The sequence below is a fragment of the Nannobrachium achirus genome, assembly GCF_963921795.1.
Source record: "Nannobrachium achirus genome assembly, chromosome: 9".
Lineage (NCBI taxonomy): Eukaryota > Metazoa > Chordata > Actinopteri > Myctophiformes > Myctophidae > Nannobrachium > Nannobrachium achirus.
In genome coordinates this window covers 64,208,242-64,232,212 of record NC_137818.1, presented here as the reverse complement: position 1 = coordinate 64,232,212, position 23,971 = coordinate 64,208,242, and the positions used below count along the sequence as shown (strand labels likewise).

General features: G+C 41.5%; 1 protein-coding gene across 1 annotated transcript in view; it reads left to right on the top strand.

The window, feature by feature from the left end:
- LOC308291575 (solute carrier family 41 member 3-like) overlaps positions 1-23,971 on the top strand; it is a 67,158-nt gene that overhangs the window by 20,712 nt on the left and 22,475 nt on the right. The window contains exons 3-7 of the mRNA XM_080733617.1: positions 4,944-5,051; positions 6,611-6,682; positions 9,146-9,290; positions 11,458-11,604; positions 21,042-21,186. Of these exons, the coding sequence (XP_080589743.1) occupies positions 4,944-5,051; positions 6,611-6,682; positions 9,146-9,290; positions 11,458-11,604; positions 21,042-21,186 (617 nt within the window). The remainder of the gene's footprint in view (positions 1-4,943; positions 5,052-6,610; positions 6,683-9,145; positions 9,291-11,457; positions 11,605-21,041; positions 21,187-23,971) is intronic.

The window sequence follows — 23,971 nt, the reverse complement described above, 5'->3', positions numbered from 1 at the left end:
TTATTTGTAAAGATGGGATTTATGGCTCTTTGATGTGAGCCGGACCTCTGGGATCTGTTCCTTTCAAAGAGCTGTTCAAAAGAATCATTTCAGTTACTTGTCAATTTGTAGATTTTGATTATAATTACAAATCACTTAAACCCTACATTTCGGCCAAAAGGTTTTTTCTACATTTTATTCAATGGAAAACTTGTGAAATGGGACATTTTGCATAATGAGTACTTTCTACTCCTACTTTAAGTGTATTTTGATACCAATACTTTTGTACTTTTACTGGCAGAGTATTTCTACATTGCAGTATTGATACTTTTACATAAGTAAAGAATGTACTTTTTCCACAACTGTTCATTAGAAAGGAACTACTGTGAACCGGATCCCATCGTTCATTTCAAAGAGCCGTTCAAAAAGACTCGATTTGTTCGCGAACGTCCCATCTCTACTTATTTGGTTACTTTGTTTCTATCAGGATAATCAAATCAACATCATCTGATAATGGTGTGACTTCCCTGTGGATCTCAGACTTAGAATAGATGATGTCAGTCTTGGCTCAAATGAAGAGGGACTGTGGATCTGACATCATGATTTCACAAAATATTTGTGGAGTTACTGCTTACTTAGCCTACTGGAAGGATACACAAGACATTTGGCATCGGTCAAATGGTTCGTGAGATTAGCCACGGAAACACACACTAGGATAGGACTGACATCATCACTATGATGTCACTGATACGCCAAGATCAAAGGAAGTCAGAACAAAGATAAGCAAGCAGCTCCACACACTGTAGCTCCCTTAAAGCTATACTGTGTAAGTTGCTCAACTAGTGGTCAGTAGCAGTAGAGCAAACCGCGGTCAAGTCTGCTTTTTTCGGCCGTTTTTCGCCGCGGACCGGGCATTCAGACCACCGCGTCCGCCTCGCCTCGCCGAGACCTATCCATAGAGGTCTTTCGTGTCCCTCTACGAGCCTCGGTTGGGGAGTTACATGCTAGACTCCTAGCCCAGTGTAAACACTGCAGTGTACTTCCTGAAGAGCTCAGCAGTGTATGATCTGGGCTTTGATTGGCCGGTAGGGAGACACGTGTACAGAATGATGCATATGACATAATTTTGCCGGGAAAAACAGCCCCGGTCACGGCCACCAAGGCTCAGTAGAACACATATAGAGAAAAGGCTTTGGGAGCTGAAATTAACAGAGTGGGGGTTCTAAAACTTTAGCGATTTAATAGTTAGGACAATTTTAAGATATGTTTTATAAAAAAAGTTACATAGTATAACTTTAAAGTAACTTTATTAGGATATAATTAAGCTAATACTCTTCTTCAGATTTGGGTCTAAAGAGCATTGCAGCTGTACTGGTCCCACACCCACTGTGATGCTCTATAGAAGAGAATTAGCAATGGATCATGTGCATCATATTGATGATGACATCATTTTTTTTCGCCAGTCGTCTCCAAATTTGGGCATTGGTCTCAGTCCGATCCAAGCCCCATTGACTTTGATTATGAAGAAGAATATTCAAGTATCCAAAAAAGGGATAACACCGCAGTGTGCAAATTTGGTGCTGATCTGTGCATCGGTTCGTGATTTTAGCTCCAGACAAATGGACACACAGACATGCGCACACAGAGGAACTGTATAGATGGCTAGCCTCTTTCAGAACCATGGCGTAAAAAAACAAATCCTTAGATTATCTTTCTGTGGCCCAAACATGTCTGTATGGTATCTGAGACTTAAACATAGACTCTTACTGGAACTCGATGTGCACTGGATAAACGTTATACTAATTATACTAACTAGGAAGAAGATTTTTTTTCCATAAAAGTGTACAGAAAGAGTTAAAATGTATGTGGCCACACCCACCAGTTCATTATCTATTCCCGGTTGTCATGGTGGGTGGTGACCCAGCTGAAGTTAGCCACACCCACAGTGTTGGGTGAATGGTACAAGGGGAGGGGATGATTATATGATGTCATTTTATCTGTGTTTTTGGATCTGCACATTAGACCCACAAGGTGTCAGTCAGCCTCCAGGAAGAAACCCCAAATACAAAGGCAATACATAATTGCTCATAACTACCACACCAGGGGGACTAATGAAGTACTGTCAACCTCCTAAACACAGGAAAACCAGAAAAAGTACAAAACTATGGCACCGCCTCTTTAAACAATGCATAACCGTGGGATATATTCCTTGGCCTATACTGTGTATGGTACAGAGTTGGAGAGGGTTGGAAGCCACCAGGGAACAACAGCAGCCAGTAGAAGTGGGCCACATCCCAAGACAGCCTGGCAAGTGTGACACTTGTCAGACGGATCCCGCCATTCCAGAACACGAGAACCGTGTGTAAAAATAAACTCCCCCTCCCAGAAACAACCACTGCCCCCCCCCCACCCACACACACACACACACACACACACACACACACACACACACACTATACAGCAGGGTTCCCCAATTAGTTTTCCCCAAGGGCCGAATTATGTCTAGGGTACCAAGCCGAGGGCCACAACATTGCAGGGGGCGACGGTGGCGTTCCCGCTACTCCAGCGACAGTTCAGATATCGTTGTTGTCGGGTGAAAATCTTGTATGTCCAAAACAGTTCGTTTTGCATTGACGGTATCATTTTAAAAATGATTTAAACTAGTGAAAACAGACGATCTACAAGTGCGAGGCTTTGTGTGCTTGTAGATCTGCTGTTTTCACTACTTTTGTGCGACAGCCTTGTATGAAGAAGCAGGGCTTAACTTTGTGAAAGAACGTACAAATTTGGAGATACAAGGTTTCCAATGATGATATACTAGTGGTGTTGCTGCTCTTATACCACCATTATTACTGGGGTTGGTGGGGGCCAGACAGTAGCCCCCCGCGGGCCGCAAATGGCCCGCGGGCCGCCTATTGGGGAACCCTGCTATACAGTATATTCAGCCAGACAGATTTCCCCCCCTTGCTCTCTTTTCCCTTCCATACTGTATAAGCTGGCATGGGGCTGTGATGAGACAAAGTGAGGGAGACTTTGTGGTACACACAGCAAAACCCTGGGTATAAATTTTACTCCAATTGAGTGTGAAAATGCTCCCTCAGGCTTTCCCGCGCAGACCGGCTGAAAACTCTGTGAACCTACTGTAGCATGTATAACATGCGTGCATCCGTGTCTGCTGGTGATGCCTGTGATTTTGGAGACGTGGAAAGTAGGCTATTGGGTCAGGATTCATTTATGCCAAAAATAGTAAATCTACAAACTCACAATGAGTCATGTTGCGTTGTATTGTGAGCTTGTAGATTAGCCGTGTGGCATACTATAAATCAGAGAGTTGAGACAACAGCAGGCATGTTGCATGTCTTGTTCTGATCAGAAGATAACATTAGAGCTAATGGTGGCAATGACGACACCAATGATGGTGATGTCTGTGATAAGTCACATGACAATTCAATGTCATAATAGAAAATCTATAGGCTATAGATAGTTCTGACACTCATACGTGTACTGTATTTAACGAGGGTTTCGGCCCTCACACCAGACATCGCAGACTGTAGTAGTACGCATTGTACCCGTTTGTCTGTGTGCCTTTTGTGCCCAAATATGGAGATCTCTGTATATCCACCTGTGTTCCTTTTATGCCCATATTCCATACATCTCTGTAGCTCCTTTTAACTTTTATCAGTTTTATGCCCATATATGAAGAAGATCCCCGATATCATTAGTATATGGCCATATCGGCGGTTCTGGACAAACACATATCCAAAGTAGCAGTTAAGTAAGGAGATGTCTTCGCGCTTCAAGCCAACAGTTGGTAGCAGGACTCGTCCGTGCTCAAGAAGGACAAACTGTATCAAAAAGAATACTATCTGGGCACTTCATAAATGACTACCCAAATACAATAATGGAGCACTGGACCGCTCTGCACGTTTCTTTATTGCAGGGGTGACTCACCCCTGCAATAAAGAAACGTGCAGACCTAAGTAGCAGTTATCTGTGGAACCGAGTCAAACCAAATGTAATACCTCAACTGCTACAATTCCAAGTGCTTGTCATGGTGTCCTCCATTCAAATATGATTTTTTTGGGGGCCTGAAAAGGTTGAAAACCACTGCCCTAGCCTACTACTACGAACATTACAAGTTGACTTCATTTTAGCCCTGGGATTCTGTAATGGCAAGAAAAAAATATAAATACTAAGTCCAGACAAGTACTCTTTGTTCCATGGATTGCATTAGTCAGCATTTCACGGTTGATATTTCTGTGATTAATTGTGCAGCCGTAGTGCTCCTAGTACTGGGCCGTATATCAATATTATAATTGTTTTGTCTGTCATTATGTTCATAGTGAAAATATATGTATTTTGTTTGTCTAAAATGAAATCAAGCTACTATCACGTCAGTTGTCAGAGTTCTGACATCTTTGGGACTGGGCAGCGGGATAATACAGATATTGTCATATGGAGGAATGTCATCGCAATGTGTGGTGGTATTGACGATGATTAATGATGCTCAATAGAATGTGTGTGTGCGGCTGTGCGCACACGTGTGTGTGTTAAAGAGTTCTCTCATATCTCCCTCTGTGTAAGTCTGTTTTTCTTATCGTCGTTGTCGGGAGGAAACCTTGTATCTCCAAGTTTCAATTTTTTTTCGCAAAGTAAAGCACTGCTTTATCATACAAGGCCGTCGCACAAAAGTAGTGAAAACGGCAGATCTACAAGCACACGTTGTGTGCTTGTAGATCGTCTGTTTTCACTAGTTTAAAATGATAAATATAAAACAAACGGTTTTGGACATACAAGGTTTCCACCCGACAACAACGATATGTAATTTATTTGTGTGTGAGCCTTCTCCTGTGTGCGAGATTGTTTTTCTGATGTAATTTCCTGTGTGTGCGTGCGTGCGTGCGTGCGTGCGTGCGTGCGTGCGTGTGTGTGTGTGTGTGTGTGCGTACATGTGTGTGTTCCAGCACTGGGAAGTGTTCAAGGTGATAACAGAGATCTTCATCATGGTCCCTGCTCTGGTGGGACTGAAGGGAAACCTGGAGATGACCCTGGCCGCTCGCCTGTCCACTGCTGTAAGCTCTTTGATTGATTGATTGATTGATTGAATACTTTACTAGTAAGACGCCTCAGGGCGACATGCGAAGGGCGAGGTCGTGCCAATTTTTGGCCATCTGGTCAGTGATGTATATCGGACCAGTTACCCATATATGGAGACCCCTGGTACCCATATATGTAGATCCATGTACTGTATATAGAGATATGCTGTGAGAGCCCAAACATACTTACTCAGTTATTCATTATGTGAAAGTCCTATGATGTCTATGACATCTGACATCATACCCTTTTATGCCCATACATGGAGAGACCTGTCTGTAGAACCAGCCGTTAGTGTGGTATGTGGCCGATGTGGCCTCCAATATATGGGCATTCTCATATGAATTCCTGTTAGATATGGGCTTAATATTGATGACATCAGGGAAATCCATATATGGGCATAAAAGAGATTCTGTTAGTGTGACATCACAGTGAAGCCAGAGCGTGATGTCAGAGCGGCAAACCCATTCTGTTACTGTAAGAGTTGTTCCCCTGACATCACAGTGATATCAGATCATGATGGCAGAGCGACAAACCCATAGAACCACAGTGTCAGGCGTGACAGAGATACATACCGGTACATACAGACAAGCTGTGACCGTTCACATACTAAACTTGCGACCTATGGTCGCAATTAGGCCACGTTTAGACGACAACGGTCTCTAGAGAAAGTGAAAATAAATCGTTGCGTTCTCTCATTTAATCCAGCGTTCAGACCGAGACGCAAGAATGATTAAACAATGTAGTGTGCATCCTATGTCACTAGGTGGCGGTGACGTGACATCATGTCCGCTCTCCTTCCTATCACAGCATTTGTTTACATAATCACCATGGCAGCACTGGCTCCAATGCTGTCCTTTGCAGCGCCGACAGCCATGACATCACACATTGTGCGGATTCCCTGCATACTCGCCTGTTTAGATGGAAACGCAAGGAGGATCGTTTCAAAGATTTTCACCCTGGGAAGAGCTTTTGTTTTTTGCGTTTCCAACCCCCGAAAATGCCGCTGTCGTCTGAACGGAAGGTTTTCTTGTGGAAACGGCGTTGTGGAAACGGGCCCTTTGTCAGAAACGTTAACAGCACGAGGTACAGTCAGACATTCAGGCTAAAAGGAGAACCCAAAAAAGTTCCTGGTGACTTGTTTCATCGTGGTCCTGCGCTTCCTATGTGATCCAAACACTTAAACCACCCTGAGCAAAAACAACGTCTAAATTATCACAGCAGCTTGGTCTACAAGCTCACAATGTGTTGTTGCTGCAGCTCATTTTGAAGTTGTTGTCATTTTATTTATTTCTCCCTATAAATGCCCTACTATTTGGTTAGTGGTATATGCTTATAACTACTTCATATGATGCTTATAACATGTGATATGGTAGTTGTGCTTTACTACAACTTAGAACTAAGCATCGTCACATTTTGTTCATATGCAGTCAGCGTGTATGCATTGTTCTGCTCTGATTTGAACATAGGACTGTTACTGTATGGATACTTTGGATTTGGTGTTGGTTCTACTAACAGTGTATGTGTGTGTTTATAGGCTAATACAGGTCAGATGGACGACCCTGCTAAGCAGTGGACCATGGTGTGTAGTAACCTGGGTCTAATACAGGTAATACATCAACACATCCAAACAACCTCATCACATTTTTGGAATACAGAATGTAATGAAAAAATTAAAATTATTTTTACGTTTGATATTTTGTCATCATCATGTGGCATGGGAACAGAAGTATTTTGTTTCCATTTTTCTAGTAGTCTCTCAAGGCATGCTTGTTGGATTCCACAATTTTACAAACATTTCCATCCAATAGTAGCCTACTTTGAAAGCTCTGAAAATGAGTAGAACGCTTCCCCTCCATCTTCCTCTGTGACTCTGCCACTGCCTGTCCTCAGTCAGCGCATCCATAAACCTCCTCTTTGGCTTCCCTCTTCTCCTCTAAACAGGGGCGTCACAAGGTGGGGAAAGTGGGACTGAGTTACTAGGGCCCAAGGTGGAGGGGCCTTAATTATTTTATACTTTAGCTATTGAAAAATAGCAGATCTACAAGCTCACAGTGCGGCACCGAGTGCCTCACTGCGAGCATTTATTTTGTAACTAATTTTTTTCTTCTGGGGGTCCCTGGAACTAAATATTTTGAGATGGGGGTTCATGGCAAAATACATATCATTTTGGGGGTCCTTCACATGAAAAAAGTTTGAGCACCACTGACATAGAAACATAGGTCTTTCAAAAAACCTTAGAAGGATTTGAAATATTCAAAGACTTGCACACATTTTCAAAAATAGCAGATCTACAAGCTCGCAGCGTGGCACTCGGTGTCGAGCTGCGAGCTTATATATCTGCTATTTTTCAATAGTTAAAGTACCCAGGGCCCAGAGTTTGGTGCGACACCCCTACCTCTAAAGGCCAAACCACACCAATGCAACACCTTGCAACATGCAAATGCTTGCAACTACTCACAACCATTATCCCCAATGGCAGTTGCAATTGGCGTGACATGCCCTAAAACAGTTTTGCTGTATTCAGTTACTTTATCGTTACACCCCTAGGAGTTGTGACTAGTATAGTTGCATTGGTTTGACCTTAAATTATCTGGCATCTTCAGTATCCTGAAGGAGCGCTCCGGTTCCCAATTTCACTGGTACCTCAAAAACACTGTAACATAATATACACGTGTAGGTGAAATTCGTCCTCTGCATTTACCCATCCTATAACTACTAGGAGCAGTGAGCAGCCATTGAATTCTACTTAGCATATTGTCGTTGTCGGGTGGAAACCTTGTATGTCCCAAACCGTTTGTTTTGTGTTTATCATTTTAAAAATGATTTAAACCTGCAAGGCCCATCGTTGCTTTTTGGCAACATGTTTTTTAAATCATTAAAAAAATGTTATAATTAGTTTTCCTGTTTTTTTTTTCAAATTAACATCACCATTAAATCCTATTGTTTAGTATTACAATGCCATTGGCCACGATATTTGCATATGAATACCCCCCACAGAGGCTGACATTCACACAACTTCAAGATCTCTGGAGTCCAGAGTCTAGACGAACAACAATTCATTTTTCATTGAAGCTATTCCTCACAAAAACATAAGTAAAATGGCTGTAATATTTTTTTTGGTGATCATTAGAATGTCTAGAACATATATATATATGTTATTATTGTGAAAAATATCCCCAAAATGCAAATTAGAGCATGATTTATGATTTATGATTTATGGCTATAAAACCGTAGAAATGAATTCGGGTCTTGCAGGATTAAACTTGTGAAAACAGCCGATCTACAAGCACACACCGCCTCACACCGCAAGGCGTTGTGTGCTTGTAGATCTGCTATTTTCACTACTTTCGTGTGACGGCCTCGTATGATGAAGCAGGGCTTTACTTTGCGGAAACATTTACATATTTGAAACTTGGAGGTACAAGGTTTCTGCCCGACAGTGACGATATACTGTAAAGCAGGGGTTCCCAAACTTTTTTGTCTTAGGGTACCCCATGAATATTTTTTTAATCCGAGGTACCCCTACATTATAGTTTTCACTCCCAGCACCTTATATTTATAGCATATTGTCGTTGTCAGGTGGAAACCTTGTATGTCCAAAACCGTTCGCTTTGTATTTATCATCTATAAAATTTACTAAACAAGTTTTCACTAGTTTTGTGCGACAGTCTTGTATGATGAAGCAGGGCTTTGCTTTACCAAAAGACGTACACATTTGAAACTTGAAGATACACGGTTTCTGCCCGACAGTGACAATATTTTAGTGATTATGTTGCGAGGAAAACGTTGAGATAATAGCCATTTTGGTTAGAACTGACTGAAAATAACTTTGTACTTCAAGTTTAAAATGATACTAAATATTTTTTTCAAGTGTCCAAACAAATTCCAAATATTATCAAATTATCTCGCGGCACCCCTGGACTGCCGTCGCGGCACCCCAGGGTGCCCCGTCGCCCACTTTGAAAACCCCTGCTATAACTACTAGGAGCAGTGAGCACTGAGCAGCCATTGGATTCTACTTAGCATATACTGTAAAGTACATGGATAACTGTGTCTCTCCTCCGTCCAGGTCCAGGCCACCGTGGTGGGCTTCCTGGCGGCGGTGGCGGCGGTGTGTCTAGGGGCGGTGTCCAGGGGAGGGGTGGAGCTGGACCAGGCCGCCGTGCTGTGTGCCAGCAGCATCATCACGGCCTTCGTCGCCGCTCTCTCCCTAGGCAAGTTGAAATTCCATAAATTTAAAGAAATTAGAAAGAGAAAATAGGGGGCACGGTGGTGTAGTGGTTAGCGCTTCGCCTCACAGCTAGAAGGTCCTGGGTCCTGGGGGACGCTGTGGGTGCTGGCGGCGTGTTCCTCCCTCTGCGTCATCAGCGCCCACACCCTAGGTGGGGTTGGCGATAGGGCCTTTCTGTGTGGAGTTTGCATGTTCTCCCCGTGTCTCCTAGGGTTGATACCCTCACAAAAACATGCAGTATTCCTGGTCTCAATAATGCCAGCCTGGCGCCTGATGGAGGGGAAAGGAACTGGTTGGAATCACGTGTTACGTCCATCCCAGGGAAATCCCCCCTGTCAGGTGAAAAGAAACAACTTGGACTACCTATGCATTGAAGGAAGCATGAGATTTGTCCGTTGTCTCCCCAGGCGCGGCAGAGGGAGAGCAGAGCCCAGGATTACATAGGCAATTGGCACTGGGTGAAAAATGGGTTACAAAATCGTGGGATAAAAAGTAGTGAAAATAGCCGATATACGAAGCGACGTATTTTGCACTTTTAGATCTGCTATTTTCACTAGTTTGGGTCCCAAGCAAACGTCTAATATCTATTTTGGGTTCTCAACCTGAAGGGTTTGGGAACCACTGCTCTATTCTATTACACTGAATGTCTTGACTACATTGGAGCCAGAATTGTAGCCATAAAACGACCACATACTGCACAAAATCTATAAAATTGAGTGAAACAAAAAAAGGTGACTTTATGGTACTATGTCTGGGGGCTCTGTCAAAGGCAGGGGATTGCTTGATTTCATAACTACCACTTTGTAATTATTTATGTCGACATGAATGCAACTGTCACATCCTAGATCAGGTGTTCCCAAACTTTTTTGTCTCAGGGCACCCCATAAATATTTTTTTAATCCGAGGTACCCCTACATTATAGTTTTCACTCCCAGCACCTTATATTTACAGCATATCGTCATTGTCGGGTGGAAACCTTGTATGTCCAAAACCGTTCGTTTTGTATTTATCATCTATAAAATGTACAAAACTAGTGAAAACAGCAGATCTACAAGCACACAATGTGCTGATCGATGTGTGCTGATCGGCTGTTTTCACTAGATTTGTGCGACGGTCTTGTATGATGAAGCAGGGCTTTGCTTTACCAAACGACGTACACATTTGAAACTTGGAGATACGAGGTTTCTGCCCGACAGTGACGATATTTTATTGATTATGTTACGAGGAAAACATTGAGATAATAGCCATTTTGTTTAGAATTGTATGGAAAATAACTTTGTACTTCAAGTTTAAAATGATACTAAATATTTTTTCAAGTGTCCAAATACATTCCAAATATTATCAAATTATCTTGCGGCACCGCTGAACTACCGTCACGGCACCACAGGGTGCCCCGTCACCCACTTTGAAAACCCCTGTCCTAGATTGACTCAGTGAATTTGTTTCTGCAAAGACCAACTTTAGCACACTGACCTACTCAGACATCTGTTTGGTAGTTTGCTGTCCCACATTTCTCCTCCTCATGCATAATTGCTATGGTACATACATAACATAGTCCATTATTTATGGCCTGTTGAAAGATTCCCACACCTTTCACGAGGCCTTAGCGGCTGAGGAAATCAAAGTAGACGTAGACTGACGTCAACACTGACGAATGTCAGCATGAATACAGTTTGAGAAAGTCCTGGTTTAGTCTTAGGGATAGGATCCATGGTAAAGTGCTATACTTTATATCTATCTATAGTATCTGTCTGTCTTTCTGCCTGTATCCGGTCTATATGTATCTGCCCATATATCTGTCTATATCAGGGGTCTTCAACAGGGGACTTGTAGATCGGCTATTTCTGGCAAAGAAATGAACTGCAATTATTGACGGTTCAAGTGGTTAATGTCTGAAAATACATATTGATCCAACATACACTGATGAGTGCTGTCAAACAAGTCTAAGAAATATATGAACATTATTTTGTAATCTACAACACAATTGTATACAATATATAGACTATAAAGGGGTCCCTGCTTCATCTCTCTCTCAGCAAAGGGGCCCTTGGCCTGAAAACGTTGAATACCCCTGGTCTATATATCTGTCTCTCTATCTGTCTGTCTGTCTGTCTATATATCTGTCTATATATGTCTGTCTGTCTGTCTAGGTCTGGTGATGATCGGTGTGATCATTGGTTCCAGGAAGGTGGGGATAAACCCCGACAACGTTGCCACGCCCATCGCTGCCAGCCTTGGTGACCTCATTACGCTGTCATTGCTGGCTGGAGTCAGCAGCACGCTCTATCAATACATTGGTAAGACACAAACTAAACAACTTGCAACCTACAGCTACTGTAGTTGCTGTACCATCAAGATGTAAGCAGTGTTGTTTTTTACAGCACATTTTGATTTCGTTTTAGTCATAGTCTTTTGAATAAAATGTCTTTTAGTTTTAATCATAATTTAGTCAATTTTAGTTTTAGTCTAATTTTAGTCGACTAAATATAAGATTTTAGTCGATTAAATCCACTGTTGATTTAGTCAACTGTAGAATTGTATTTTGGCAGGCCTTGTTGGCATCATAATGACTAAATTTTACACTTGGTTGCGTGCTGAAAATAGCCGATCTACAAGCTCACAACGCGTCGCGCACGTAACACCTGAGAGCAACCAAACATAAAATGACTCTCTTCTCCACTAGTCCCTCCCTAACGTTTTAGTCTAGTTTTTATTTTGTTTTTGAAATTGCCAATATATTTATTCTTAGTTTTAGTCATTGACAAACGTTTTTTGTCATAGTTTTAGTCGACGAAATCAACACTGGATGTAAGAATCTTGAAATTACAGAGTGTCTGCAAAACAGAAATATAAACTGGTAAAGGGAGCTGTACAGTGTGCAGCTTTTTTTAAGGTAATTTTATCCTTTGATCTCAGGTCACTTCAAGAGGCCGGATGTGCGATACTACTCTTTCATCTTGTACATCTGAGATTGGTTCATTTTGAATAGGATTGTTTTCTCGCTTAGTGGAATGGACAGTGTATCCGTTGGCTAAACGTGGAGTACTGTTATCAATATCGTGTAATCGCTGAGTTATGCTTAAATTATACTGTCGGAAATAGTAGATCTACAATGTGATGGCACATTGTGAGCTTTAGTGCAAAGTAGGGATGGGACCATATGAAAATTCCATATCACGATTATTGTGACAAAAGAAATCCATTATCCTGGGGCGGAGCATTTGCCACAACATAGCTGATCTACAAGCTCTGCTGTGACGCGTTGTGAACTTAGATCGGCTATTTTTTGGCAAAGACATTTGAAAGAGAGTGAAAAAAAGACTTTATCAAGTACGTATATTATAAGTACCTTTTACCAGTTCTAGAGGGTTTAAGTGGTACCGGATATGCAGCTCGGCAAATAAAAGGTGAATTGATCCCAGTGCATGACGGAGGACGATATCACGATATATTACATCTCCACGATACGATTATCGTGAGTGTTTTTTATCACGATAAACGATAATATCGCTTATTGTCCCATCTCTAGTGCAAAGGTGGTTAGAGTAGCCAAAAACTGTAGAAGTAAAAGTACCTAAACAAAAAATCCTGACTCAAGTAGAAGTGAAGAAAGTTTGTTAGTCATCCAAATAGCAGAATGTAGACGAATGTAATGCAGTAAAACACCATTTCTTTTCTTACGAGTAAAAGTTGAAATGATGTTGCAATAACACTACATTTACAAGTACAGTTAATGTAAATGTAACAGAGTACCTCGTTTGTATCCACCTCTGGTATTGACTCGTGGATTCTATCAAATGTCTGCTTCTTTTTTTTTTTTTTTTTTGCCAGTCCTTGAAGAAGCTTCTGTGAAGGGCCTACGTGTATCAATATAGCATCCAGATTAGATTACCCCATAGAAATGAGTCACACAGTGACCACTGACACAGGGATGTGCAGAGAATGTTAGAGAGGCAGGGGCTGACATTTCTAAAAGGGCCTTTTGTTGGAAATATCCAAAATTAGCAGACCTCCAAGCTCGCAACGCGTCGCGCTATGTGATACCACACTGAACTAAGCATAATCAAGTCAATACTGGAGACAATGCTGCGTTCAGGAGAGTTTGGACAAGGCAATTCTCTTGAATGCTGCCTTCAGGTATGGCATGGAAAGAGGGGCATTTGCATTTCTTTCAGCATAGTTAAAACTGCATTTAGCCGGGGACCCAGTCACCAAAATGGGAGAGGACCTGTGATGTTCTGCCGTACTTTTTATTTTAGTTGTATCTAATAGTTTGGTCATTAAGGTCCACAGAATGATAGGCTTGCTCAGCCGGAAACATCGCGAAAAAAAGTTATGGCCATTTGTATGTATGTTCTTCATCATACAAATGGCAAGCATTTGTTTTGCATGAAAAACATTCCTTGGGCAAAATTTCAGCCCCCAAAAACGGTGAAAAGTGATGAGTCATCACTTATTTTTCCACTTTTCACAGTTTTGGGTGGCAGACATTTTGCCCAAGGAATGTTTTTAATGCAAAACAAATGCTTGCAATGGATTCGGAATCATGAAAAACCCCTAGTTTGACCCCTCACATGCTACTTAAATCAGATGTTTTTTCTTTTTTAAATATTTCTAGTGGAGTCAATGGGACAGTGAATATACAAATGGCCATAACTTTCTTTCGCGATGTTTCCGGCAGAGCAGGCCTCTCATTCTGTGGACCTTAATGACCAAACTATTAGATAAAACAGAAATAAAAAGTACGGCAGAACATCACAGGTTCAACCCTATTCCTTTTGGGCTTGTGGCTCCCCGACTAATTCATGCTCTGGAGAGGGCACTTTTTACAGACGGATAAAAGGGCAGGGGCTCAAGCCCCCTTTGATGTCTATGTGTGCCCGTGTCTGAAACCAAGCTCTGTTCAATGCTGACCGCACGGATTCATCACAGCGCTATGTGGTTGTTGTGAGAAGCCCTTGGGATTACGATTTGTTTTCTGTATCATATTTGTTGCAGTAACGGTGGTGTAGAGTTACAGTGTCAGCCAAAATGAGATCATAAACAGCATTATGAAAGTAAAGTGTGCACTCAGCCATCTGTATATCTACCGTTAATGTTATCTCGCCGCATCCCTAGATGTTGCTTTGCACACCAGAATTAGCTTTAATTTTGTTTTATGTATCTGTCATGGTGTCATGGGCAAGTTGAAAAAAAAAGGGTTCAAAAATGTCCGCCAAGCACTTTTATTCGGAGAGAGAAAAAAAAGTGAATGTACCGGTATGGACATATAGACAGTAGAGTTTTAATTCATTGTTGTTGTTGTTTTTGTTTTGAATCCTGAAGTGAACATAAGTTCTTTTCATTAACTTAACATAAGTGTGAAAAAGCCTTAAAGATTTGAAAGTTACCCACGGTTTTTATGGAAAATGTATTACTCAGCCTCTGTAGCAGTTAGAAACAAAATTTCAAACAACTATTTGATAGCTTACACCATTGGCTTTCATAGAAAAATGGCCTGAGGGGGCAATACACACACATGTGTGCCCGTCCATAATAGCTCCATATTATGCGGATAATAATCATTACTATTGTTTGTTCAGTAACAGGGGTCTCTCCAACTCTTTAGTACATTTTCAGGCTGGGATATGGATTTGATCTTAGCGGGAGAGAGAACCTATACAGCATTAGATTAAATGTCCTTCATTAGGGCATTTGTATTTCAGATGCATAATCGTCACTGTCGGGCAGAAACCTCGTATCTCCAAGTTTCAAATTTGTATGTTTTTCGCAAAGTAAAGCCCTGCTTCATCATACAAGGCCGTCGCACAAATTCTACGATCTACAAGCGCACAACGCCTCGCGGTGCAAGGCTATGTGTGCTTGTAGATCGTCTGTTTTCACTAGTTTAAATCATTTTAAAAATGATAAATACAACACGAACGGTTTTGGACATACAGGGTTTTCACCCGACAACAACGATACTATGTAGGTCTGTGTGCAGAGACAAGAAAGTAAGGGCAGATCAGACAAGATGGTAGTCTGGCAGTGGTGTAAAGTAACTATAAGTACATTTACTCAAGTACTGTACTTAAGTACAATTTTAAGATAGCCTACTTTTACTTTACTGGAGTATTTACACATTGCAATACTTTTACTTCTACTCCACTACATCCCAGAGGCAAATATGGTACTTTTACTCCACTACAATTATTTGACAACTTTAGATTTTGATTATTATTACAAAATATACATCAACCAGCCTATATAGACTATAGGGCTGTCCTCGACTCAGGATTTATGAAGTCGATTCGAGTCGCGGGGGTTAATCCGACGCGTCGACGAATCGTTTTATAGTCTACTTTGTATGAAAATAAAAAAATAAAAAAAGTGTTGCTTTAAACCACGTCAACATAATACAATAATACATTAAGAGATGAATTGAATACACTGTGTTTTCGGTGATATCGGTGCGCGAGCACAATTGTTATCTGCATAGCAGTGTACAACCATAGAGTTATAACACACCGTTAAAACAAATAAAACATCTCCGCTGTTTCAACTCTGCCCCGTCTCTCGGCAGCGTGCAGTATAGATGAGACATTCGCGAACGATTCCGCTCTCTTGAACGGCTCTTTTAAATGAACGATGGGATCCAGTCCGCAGTCGCGGGACACAGAGCACTGACAGAGTAATGAGTCAGTGTCGAGAACGGATTCATTTCAGAAACGGATCATAAAAAGGTGGAGGCACAGCTCCCGCTAGAGCCAGCAGTGTGGACATGTCATGGACGCAAACACAGCGAAACACAATCATTCATCATGGATTACAACACTGGAACAATTCAGAAGCACTTTAATTAGAAAATGTAACTTGTAGCCTACACTTGTGTATGTTAATTTGACTTTAGAAGATTGTTTACTTCGTGGACGTGCGTTTGTGCTGTGGCAGGAGGTTATTTAATATGGGATTTTGACAGCGTGCTTCCTCCTCTTAACGGAACACCTTCCCGGCTCCGAATGTTTTAACGAAGCGGCGGTTCTGAACCGTTCTGGCCGTTCTGTCTCACTTTCACCCCTACGCTGGTGCGAGACAATAAATAACTGTTCGCCAATTGCTACTTCTCATTGGAAGTACATGACACCAGTCCAGCAGTGCATCGCAGTAGTAGGCTAACTGGTGATATAAAAAATATATATATTTTCGCCTCGACTCAAACAATTGGCGTCGATTCGCGGGGCTTAAAACGACGCGTCGATTCGTCGATTTTTAGAGGACAGGCCTAATAGACTACTTTTCGGCCATTTGAAAATAGACGATCTACAAGCTCACAATGCTTTGCGATGCGACACATTGTGAGCCTGCTACTTTCAGAAGATTTTATACATTTTATACATTTGAAAACTTGCTGGCTTGCTTGCTTGCATTATGCAGAATGAGACATTCCGCATAATGAGTCGGCTACTTTCTACTTTTGGTACTTTAAGTACATTTTGATACCGATACCTTTGTTCTTTTACTCAAATAAATGTTGAACTCCGGACTTTTCATTGTAACAGAGTATTTCTACATTGCAGTAGGCCTATTGATACTTTTACTGAAGTAGAAAATGCCAGTACATTTTCCAACACTGCGGGTTGGAACCCAGGTCATCCCGGTCACAAGGACCATTATGGTCTGTGTGCACCAGGGACGTGCAGAGAATGTTAAGAGAGGCAGGGGCTGACATTTTTAAAAGGGCCTTTTGGTGAAAACATCGAAAATAGCCGACCTCCAAGCTCACAGTGAGCCTGGAGGTCGGCTATTTTCGATGCTTGATTTCTACACATTTCTTGATTTCAACCCAAGATACCATATTCAAGTTCAGGAGAGTTTGGACAAGGCAATCATCTTGAATGCTGCCTTCAGGTATGGCATGGAAAGAGGGCATTTGCATTTCTTCGACCTTAGTGAAAACAGCATTCATGGTCTGGAGAGGGCACTTGTTTATAGATGGATAAAAGGGCAGGGGCTCGAGCCCCCTTTGATGTCTATGTGTGCACGTGCCTGGTGTGCACCAACAGTCTGAGCCACCAGGCACGTTTACTCTCAGGAGACAGACTGCTGACTCACACCATTTTCCAAATGCTTCCGTCACACAGTCCGTGTGCAAAACGAGAACTGGAAATCCAAAAGACCGCTGCAGCGGATGTCCACCTCCCACCCCCCAGTATTGGTGGGCCATATGGGAAAAATACAATATCACAATATTTTTCCAAGCGGTATCACGATACACGATCTCATCGCGATTCTTTTTCATGTTGGTTTTTATGGTTATTTTTTCAAGTTACTAAACAGTACAACAACACCTACAAGGTAACAAAAACTAAAAGAAAAAGGAGTAACAGACCATTTAGACCAGTGGTCCTCAATGTGGGGTCCAGGGACTCTCTGGGTTCCTTTTGGGAGGTCTAAATTGACCCTTACATGTAACTCTGACAGTATATGAATGAAACCAAATGGACCCTTATGGGTCCATTTGGTTTCATTTGTATACTGTCAGAGTTAAGGGGAGACCTTGACATTTTAAAGTTTGAGAACTACTGATTTAGACCAAAATGCAGGTTTAAAAGAAGTCTGATACATAACAGTTAAAAAAAAAAAATAAGGCTCCCTCATTGTATCACGACATATACGATATCTCTGAAAAGGCATATCGTGAAGACATTGTATCGTCTCAACAATATTTATCACCATATCGCTCACCCCTACGTGAATGTGCCCTACTTTACCTACTGTAAATCCAATTACTCAGATATAGCAGCTGCCTGCAGGCCGGCATCAATGGAAATTCAAAAATACGATTTCAATCCATTTTAAAATATGTTTTAGTGAACAGAAATGACAAACAGATGACAGGTTCCATTTGTGGCTTTCAGGAGGAGGCGTAGAGTGACTATATGGTGTTCAAAGAGTGTGGAATAGTTTTATGACGTTTATGTCCAAGACCACTAGAGGGCAGCAAATATCACGTCTGCATTATAGGCACCTACAGTAGGCTTTAGATATCCTTAACCCATTTAGGCCTAGAACAATGCTTTAACTATTGTAAAATATCAGATATACAAGCTGTCAAGCTCACAGCGCATCTTTGAATATATATATTTTTCATTTGTAACTCAAATATTTGCTTCAAGATATTTTGAGATGGGGGGGGGGGGGGGGGGGGTCCCCAGATGATTAACTTAATGTGTAACATTGTTTTCTAACTCAACAGTAAACAAACCAAAATAAAGTTTAGGTGTAGGCTAGAGGTTATCATTTCTAAAGTGACAATTTAAGGACTTTTTTAATACCTCTAAAATGACAAATTAAACATTGGCCAAATTGGCAATTATTAGAGGCAGATATTGTGAAAATAGCAGATCTACATGCTCACAACGCCTCGCGTTGCGAAGCATTGTGAGCATGTAGATCTGCTATTTTCACAATAGAACCGAGCTATACAAAATGTAATGCCTCAAGTCTTATTAGTGCTTGTAGGGTGGGGGTGGGGGGGTCCCCAGTTAAAATATGATTATTTTGGGAGTCGTGGCCTGAAAAGGTTGAGAACCACTGTGTTAGTATATGCATTCTCTCCCTAACTCTCTCCCTTTATGATTCCTTTGTGTGTGTTTGTGTGTGCACCTGTTGACATCTACACCAGGGGTTCCCAAACTTTTTTGTCTCAGGGCACCCCATAAATATTTTTTTAATCCGAGGCACCTCTATGTTTTTTTTCACTCCCAGCACCTTATTGTTGTTGTCGGGTGGAAACCTTGTATGTCTAAAACTGTTTTTTTTCCTATTTATCATCTAGAAAATGTACTAAACTAGTGAAAACAGCAGATCTACAAGCACACAACGCCTTGCATCGCTTGTAGATCGGCTGTTTTCACTCGTTTTGTGCGACAGTCTTGTATGATGAAGCAGGACTTTGCTTTACCAATAGACGTACAAATTTGAAACTTGGAGATACAAGGTTTCTGCCCGACAGTGATGATATTTTAGTGATTATGTTGCAAGGAAAATGTTGAGATAATAGCCATTATGGTTAGATTTAAAATATATTAAATATTTTTTCAAGCGTCCAAATAAATTCCAAATATTATCAAATTATCTCACGGCACCCCTGGACTGCCGTCACGGCACCCCAGGGTGCCCCGTCGCCCACTTTGAAAACCCCTGATCTACACTCACCTGTTGACATCTACAGGTGCTGGCAGGACGGGTCTTGCAAGCGCGCCTTCGCGCGCGTGCAAGACACCAGTCATGTTGCCATACCTTAGGGTTAGGCATGATACATTTATCACTTAAGAAGTACATTTTATTTTCTTCACCCATTTCTATGGTTTCTTGGGCTGGATATGGCAGCCTGGAATGGTTGTTCAAGTGCAGCTAAATTTGTCAAGTTAGTAAACATGCCACAATTAATAATAATGCATTGCACCTGTGCAGCTGACCTGTGGAACCTGGGAATATACATTTTTTTCCAATATGGGGAGAATAAAAGTGTGGAGAGTATAATTATAATACCTTGTTAAAGTGACCATTTTGTTAAATTTAGCATTTACTGTAATTTAACAACATAATAACTAGCACAGATAGACAAAGAGACATTCATGGATTTATATTTAAAAGTAACTTTTATTTTCCCATCTGGACCCAGGGTATGGCAGCTGCATACCCCTGCCATACCCAATTGACGCCCCTGACTAGCATGTCTTCCCCATGCAGATCACTCTGTTTCCCATTCATTTCTCAGGAACACTGCTCTCAATGAGGACATTATCACCTATCATCTTTACAATAAAAGCCAGGTTACAGTTCCTTCCCACGAAACTCAACCTTTCCCTCTGGTTCCCCTCCACCATGCACCTCATTGTTTGCATCACGCCACAGGGCTTGTTACAGAAACCATGTCACACATTCTGAATGGCTGCTATGCCTATAAAGGACTTTAAATAGCACGCCACCACAGAATAGTTGATCTCATAACAAAGGACATATCTAAACATTTTGCGCCGTCCGTGAGAATGAACAAACGTTTCTGTGTCAAACCTTCCATGTTTCATCTCTGCACATAAAATCCAGAAATCTCTGCTAATACACCAGATGTTGTTGTTGTCACTGAAGGAGACAAATCAGTTTCCATTCTTGAAGTGGCCTGTAACTTTGATTCTAGCTTTTAAGCCTTTATGACCAAAGTGATTAAATACCAGCCGCTCCTACGAACCATCACAGAGCTAGGCTAGGTGCAATCTATTTGTGTTCATTGATTGATTGATTGAAGACTTTATTAGAAGTTTGCATAGCAAAAAGTACAGTTTCATGACGGTACAGTTCACTGGTACAAGGTCAACTAAAAGGAGATCCTAGAAAAGCACTTGGCTTATTTACACAGGAAACCATTGATCATTCATCTTTGGCAGCCTTGGACTTGTACTTGGTTGGTTGTAAGAGGCACTTGGGATGCCAAAAATAAGCAGCTAAACGGCTTGCAAAGTTTTTTGCAATCTCTTCTACTAACGGTAGTTGCCAAATATGGCGAAGGCGTTGTTACTTGTACCCTTGAATGGTGTCCAGGATTTGCTGACTGTACATTATACAGCGCCTTGTAATATTTGTGTCCTTGTACTGTATCTCTTATGTGGACATACATAAATGATTGAAATGTGTGTGTGTGTGTGTGTGTGTGTGTGTGTGTGTGTGTGTGTGTGTGTGTGTGTGTGTGTAGATGTATGGTACCTGTCTCCGTGTGTGATCGTGCTGTTCCTGGCTCTGATTCCTGTGTGGGTGATGGTCGCTCGCCAGAGTCCACAGATCAGAGAAGTCCTCCGCTCTGGATGGCAACCCGTCATAGTGGCCATGTCTATCAGCAGGTACGCGCGCACACACGCACACACACACACACACACACACACACACACACACACACGCATGCACAGTGGCGTCAGTTCAGAAAAGGCTAAGGTATGGCTGGTGTGACTGGTGTCTCGCGCGCGTGCAAGACACCAGTCATGTTGCCATACCTTAGCAACAGGCATGATAAAGTACATTTATTTTAAGAAGTACATTCAATCTTTCCCGTTTCTACGGTTTATTGGACTGAATATGGCAGCCTGGTTGTTCAAGTGCAGCTGAACTTGGCATGTTAGCAAACATGCCACAATTAACAATAATGAATTGCACCTGTGCAGCTGACCTGCGGAACCTGGGAATATACCATCTTGTCAAGTGACCATTTTGTTAAATTTTGCATTTGTAGTTATTTTACTGTAATTTAATAACCAGAACAGATAGACAAAGAGACATTCATGGATTTATATTTAAAAGTAACTTTTATTTTCCCCCCTGGACCCAGGGTATGGCAGCTGCATACCCCTGCCATACCCAATTTACGCCCCTGAGTTACAACAAAGGGTTTGCTGCAGTGATCCATAGCCCCTAACCCTCGCTAAAAACTCCAGGGCAAAAATCCACTCGTCCGAGACAGTTTGCCCTCTTGGCCCCCAAGTTGTGGAATAAACTCCCTGTCGCACTTAGAACAACGGACTCACTCACTAGCTTTCACAATGGACTGAAGACTCACCTTTTCAGACTCCACCTAAACCCTTAGCACTACAGAAAAAATCAATGATCACACATGAAGCTAGTTAGCATTTGTTTTGTTTTTTAGGTTTTTAGAACTTTGATTATATTGTGTTCTTTCTAGATAGATATCCATTTGCATTTGTTATATTGTTGATGATGTACTGACATATTATCTTGTTTATTATTGTGATGTTATCTGCTTATTGTAAGTCGCTTTGGATTAAAAGCGTCTGCTAAATGCCTAAACTGTAAACTGTAAACTGTAACTTCAAACTCCATTTTAACCATGATAAATTCATTTTCACACGTCTTTTTTCTGGTGACTCATACTACCCTCCTGTCCGTGTTTTTTCGGTAACTTTTTTCATTTATTTTTAATGATTTTTTTATCATATTACATTCTTTTCCATTTCCCAAAGAATTATTCAAAATAAATGAAACAAGTTATCAAAAAAGAAAAAAAAAAAAGAACACGACCAGCTCACGTATTAGGAGGGTATTGTGAGTCACCAGAAAAAAGACGGGGGTTTTTGATGAATCTATCATGGATAGAATGGAGTTTGAAGTTACAATGGGTTTGTATAGGAATGGGCTTTGGATGGGGAGTGTCTGATCAAATGAATAATAAATATCTAAATATTGAATCAAGCAAATTAAAAACTGTCCAGGGTGTTCACAAATGCCTGAGTAGACGATAACATGACCAAAAGTTCTTTTGAAAGTGGAATATCCCTTTTAAGTTTTTATGTATTTATTTAACCTTTATTTAACCAGGCAAACCAAATTAAGAACAGGTTTTTATTTACAATTGTGGCCTGGCAACAAGGCAAGGCCGTTTGAGGCAGAGGGGAAATAGAGGCTAAAAGAAAACAATCAGTTTAAAAGAAAAGACAAAATAGAAAACAAATCAAAGTCAAAGAGAGCATAATCAATAGATAAAACACAACAATAAATAATTGTAACCACACATTACTGCAGAGGCCAGATGAGATGAACAAACAGATTAAACCGTCTAAACCAGTGGTTCTCAAAGTGGATTCCACGGACCCTGTGGGTTCCTTTACGGGGGTCACATACAAGTCTGTAACTCTGACAGTGTACAAATGGAACCAAATGAACCTGTTAGGGTTCATTTGGTTCCATTTGTACACTGTCAGAGTTAAGAGGAGACCTTGAAATTTGAAAGTTTGAGAAACACTAGTCAAAAGCAGTGGTTCTCGACCTTTTCAGGCCGCGACCCCCCAAAATAATCACATTTTAACTGGGGACCCCCCACCCTACGAGCACTAAGAGTTGAGGCATTACATTTTGTATAACACGGTTCTATTGTGAAAATAGCCCAACTTCATTTTGCCGCTGTGGTGACCCCGAAGGTTGCTAAATCATTAGAGCATGCCCTGGGCTACATCTGTGCAAAAGATGGCGCACAGATGATTTGCGCAAAATTACCATTCTATCTCCCTAAGGCCCCCGACTACTGTACTTAACTCACTTAGCGCCGAGCGACTTTCGGGGCGACTAACTAATGATGGCGTTTAGTGCCGAGCGACTCGGAGCGACTTTTATATAAAAGCATTGTTTAAGCTTTTAATTTGGGTTGATAGACGGAGCGGAACGGTTAGCTTACCTTCGACTAGCATACAGATGAAAACCGTGAAAAAAAAGGATACGATTATGACGTCACCTTTAAGCCATAGCTTCCTGTTTACGTAGGCCTCTGTTAGCCGCTAGGCTCAATGCAAACCATCCGACCCTCACGTAGCTTCACTAGGTCGGATTTTGATTCGGAAACTTTCTGTGTGGCATCTATATACGTTCCGATGCCCATACCAATGGTGGTTTGAGACGATCAAGCACGAATTGAGCAGTATTGAGCTCAAATGGCGGCCCGCGGCCTGTCCATTGAATGTCAATGGAGAACATGTCATTGTACCATCCTGTTATGTCATGAACCTTGTTTTTTATTCTGACTTAACATGGGACCATGGAAAGTCAATGGGCTATGGCTCACTCTAGTGGTCATCTTGTGGCATCTGCAGGCACGTGTACCTGTTTATGTAATGTGATTTTGGG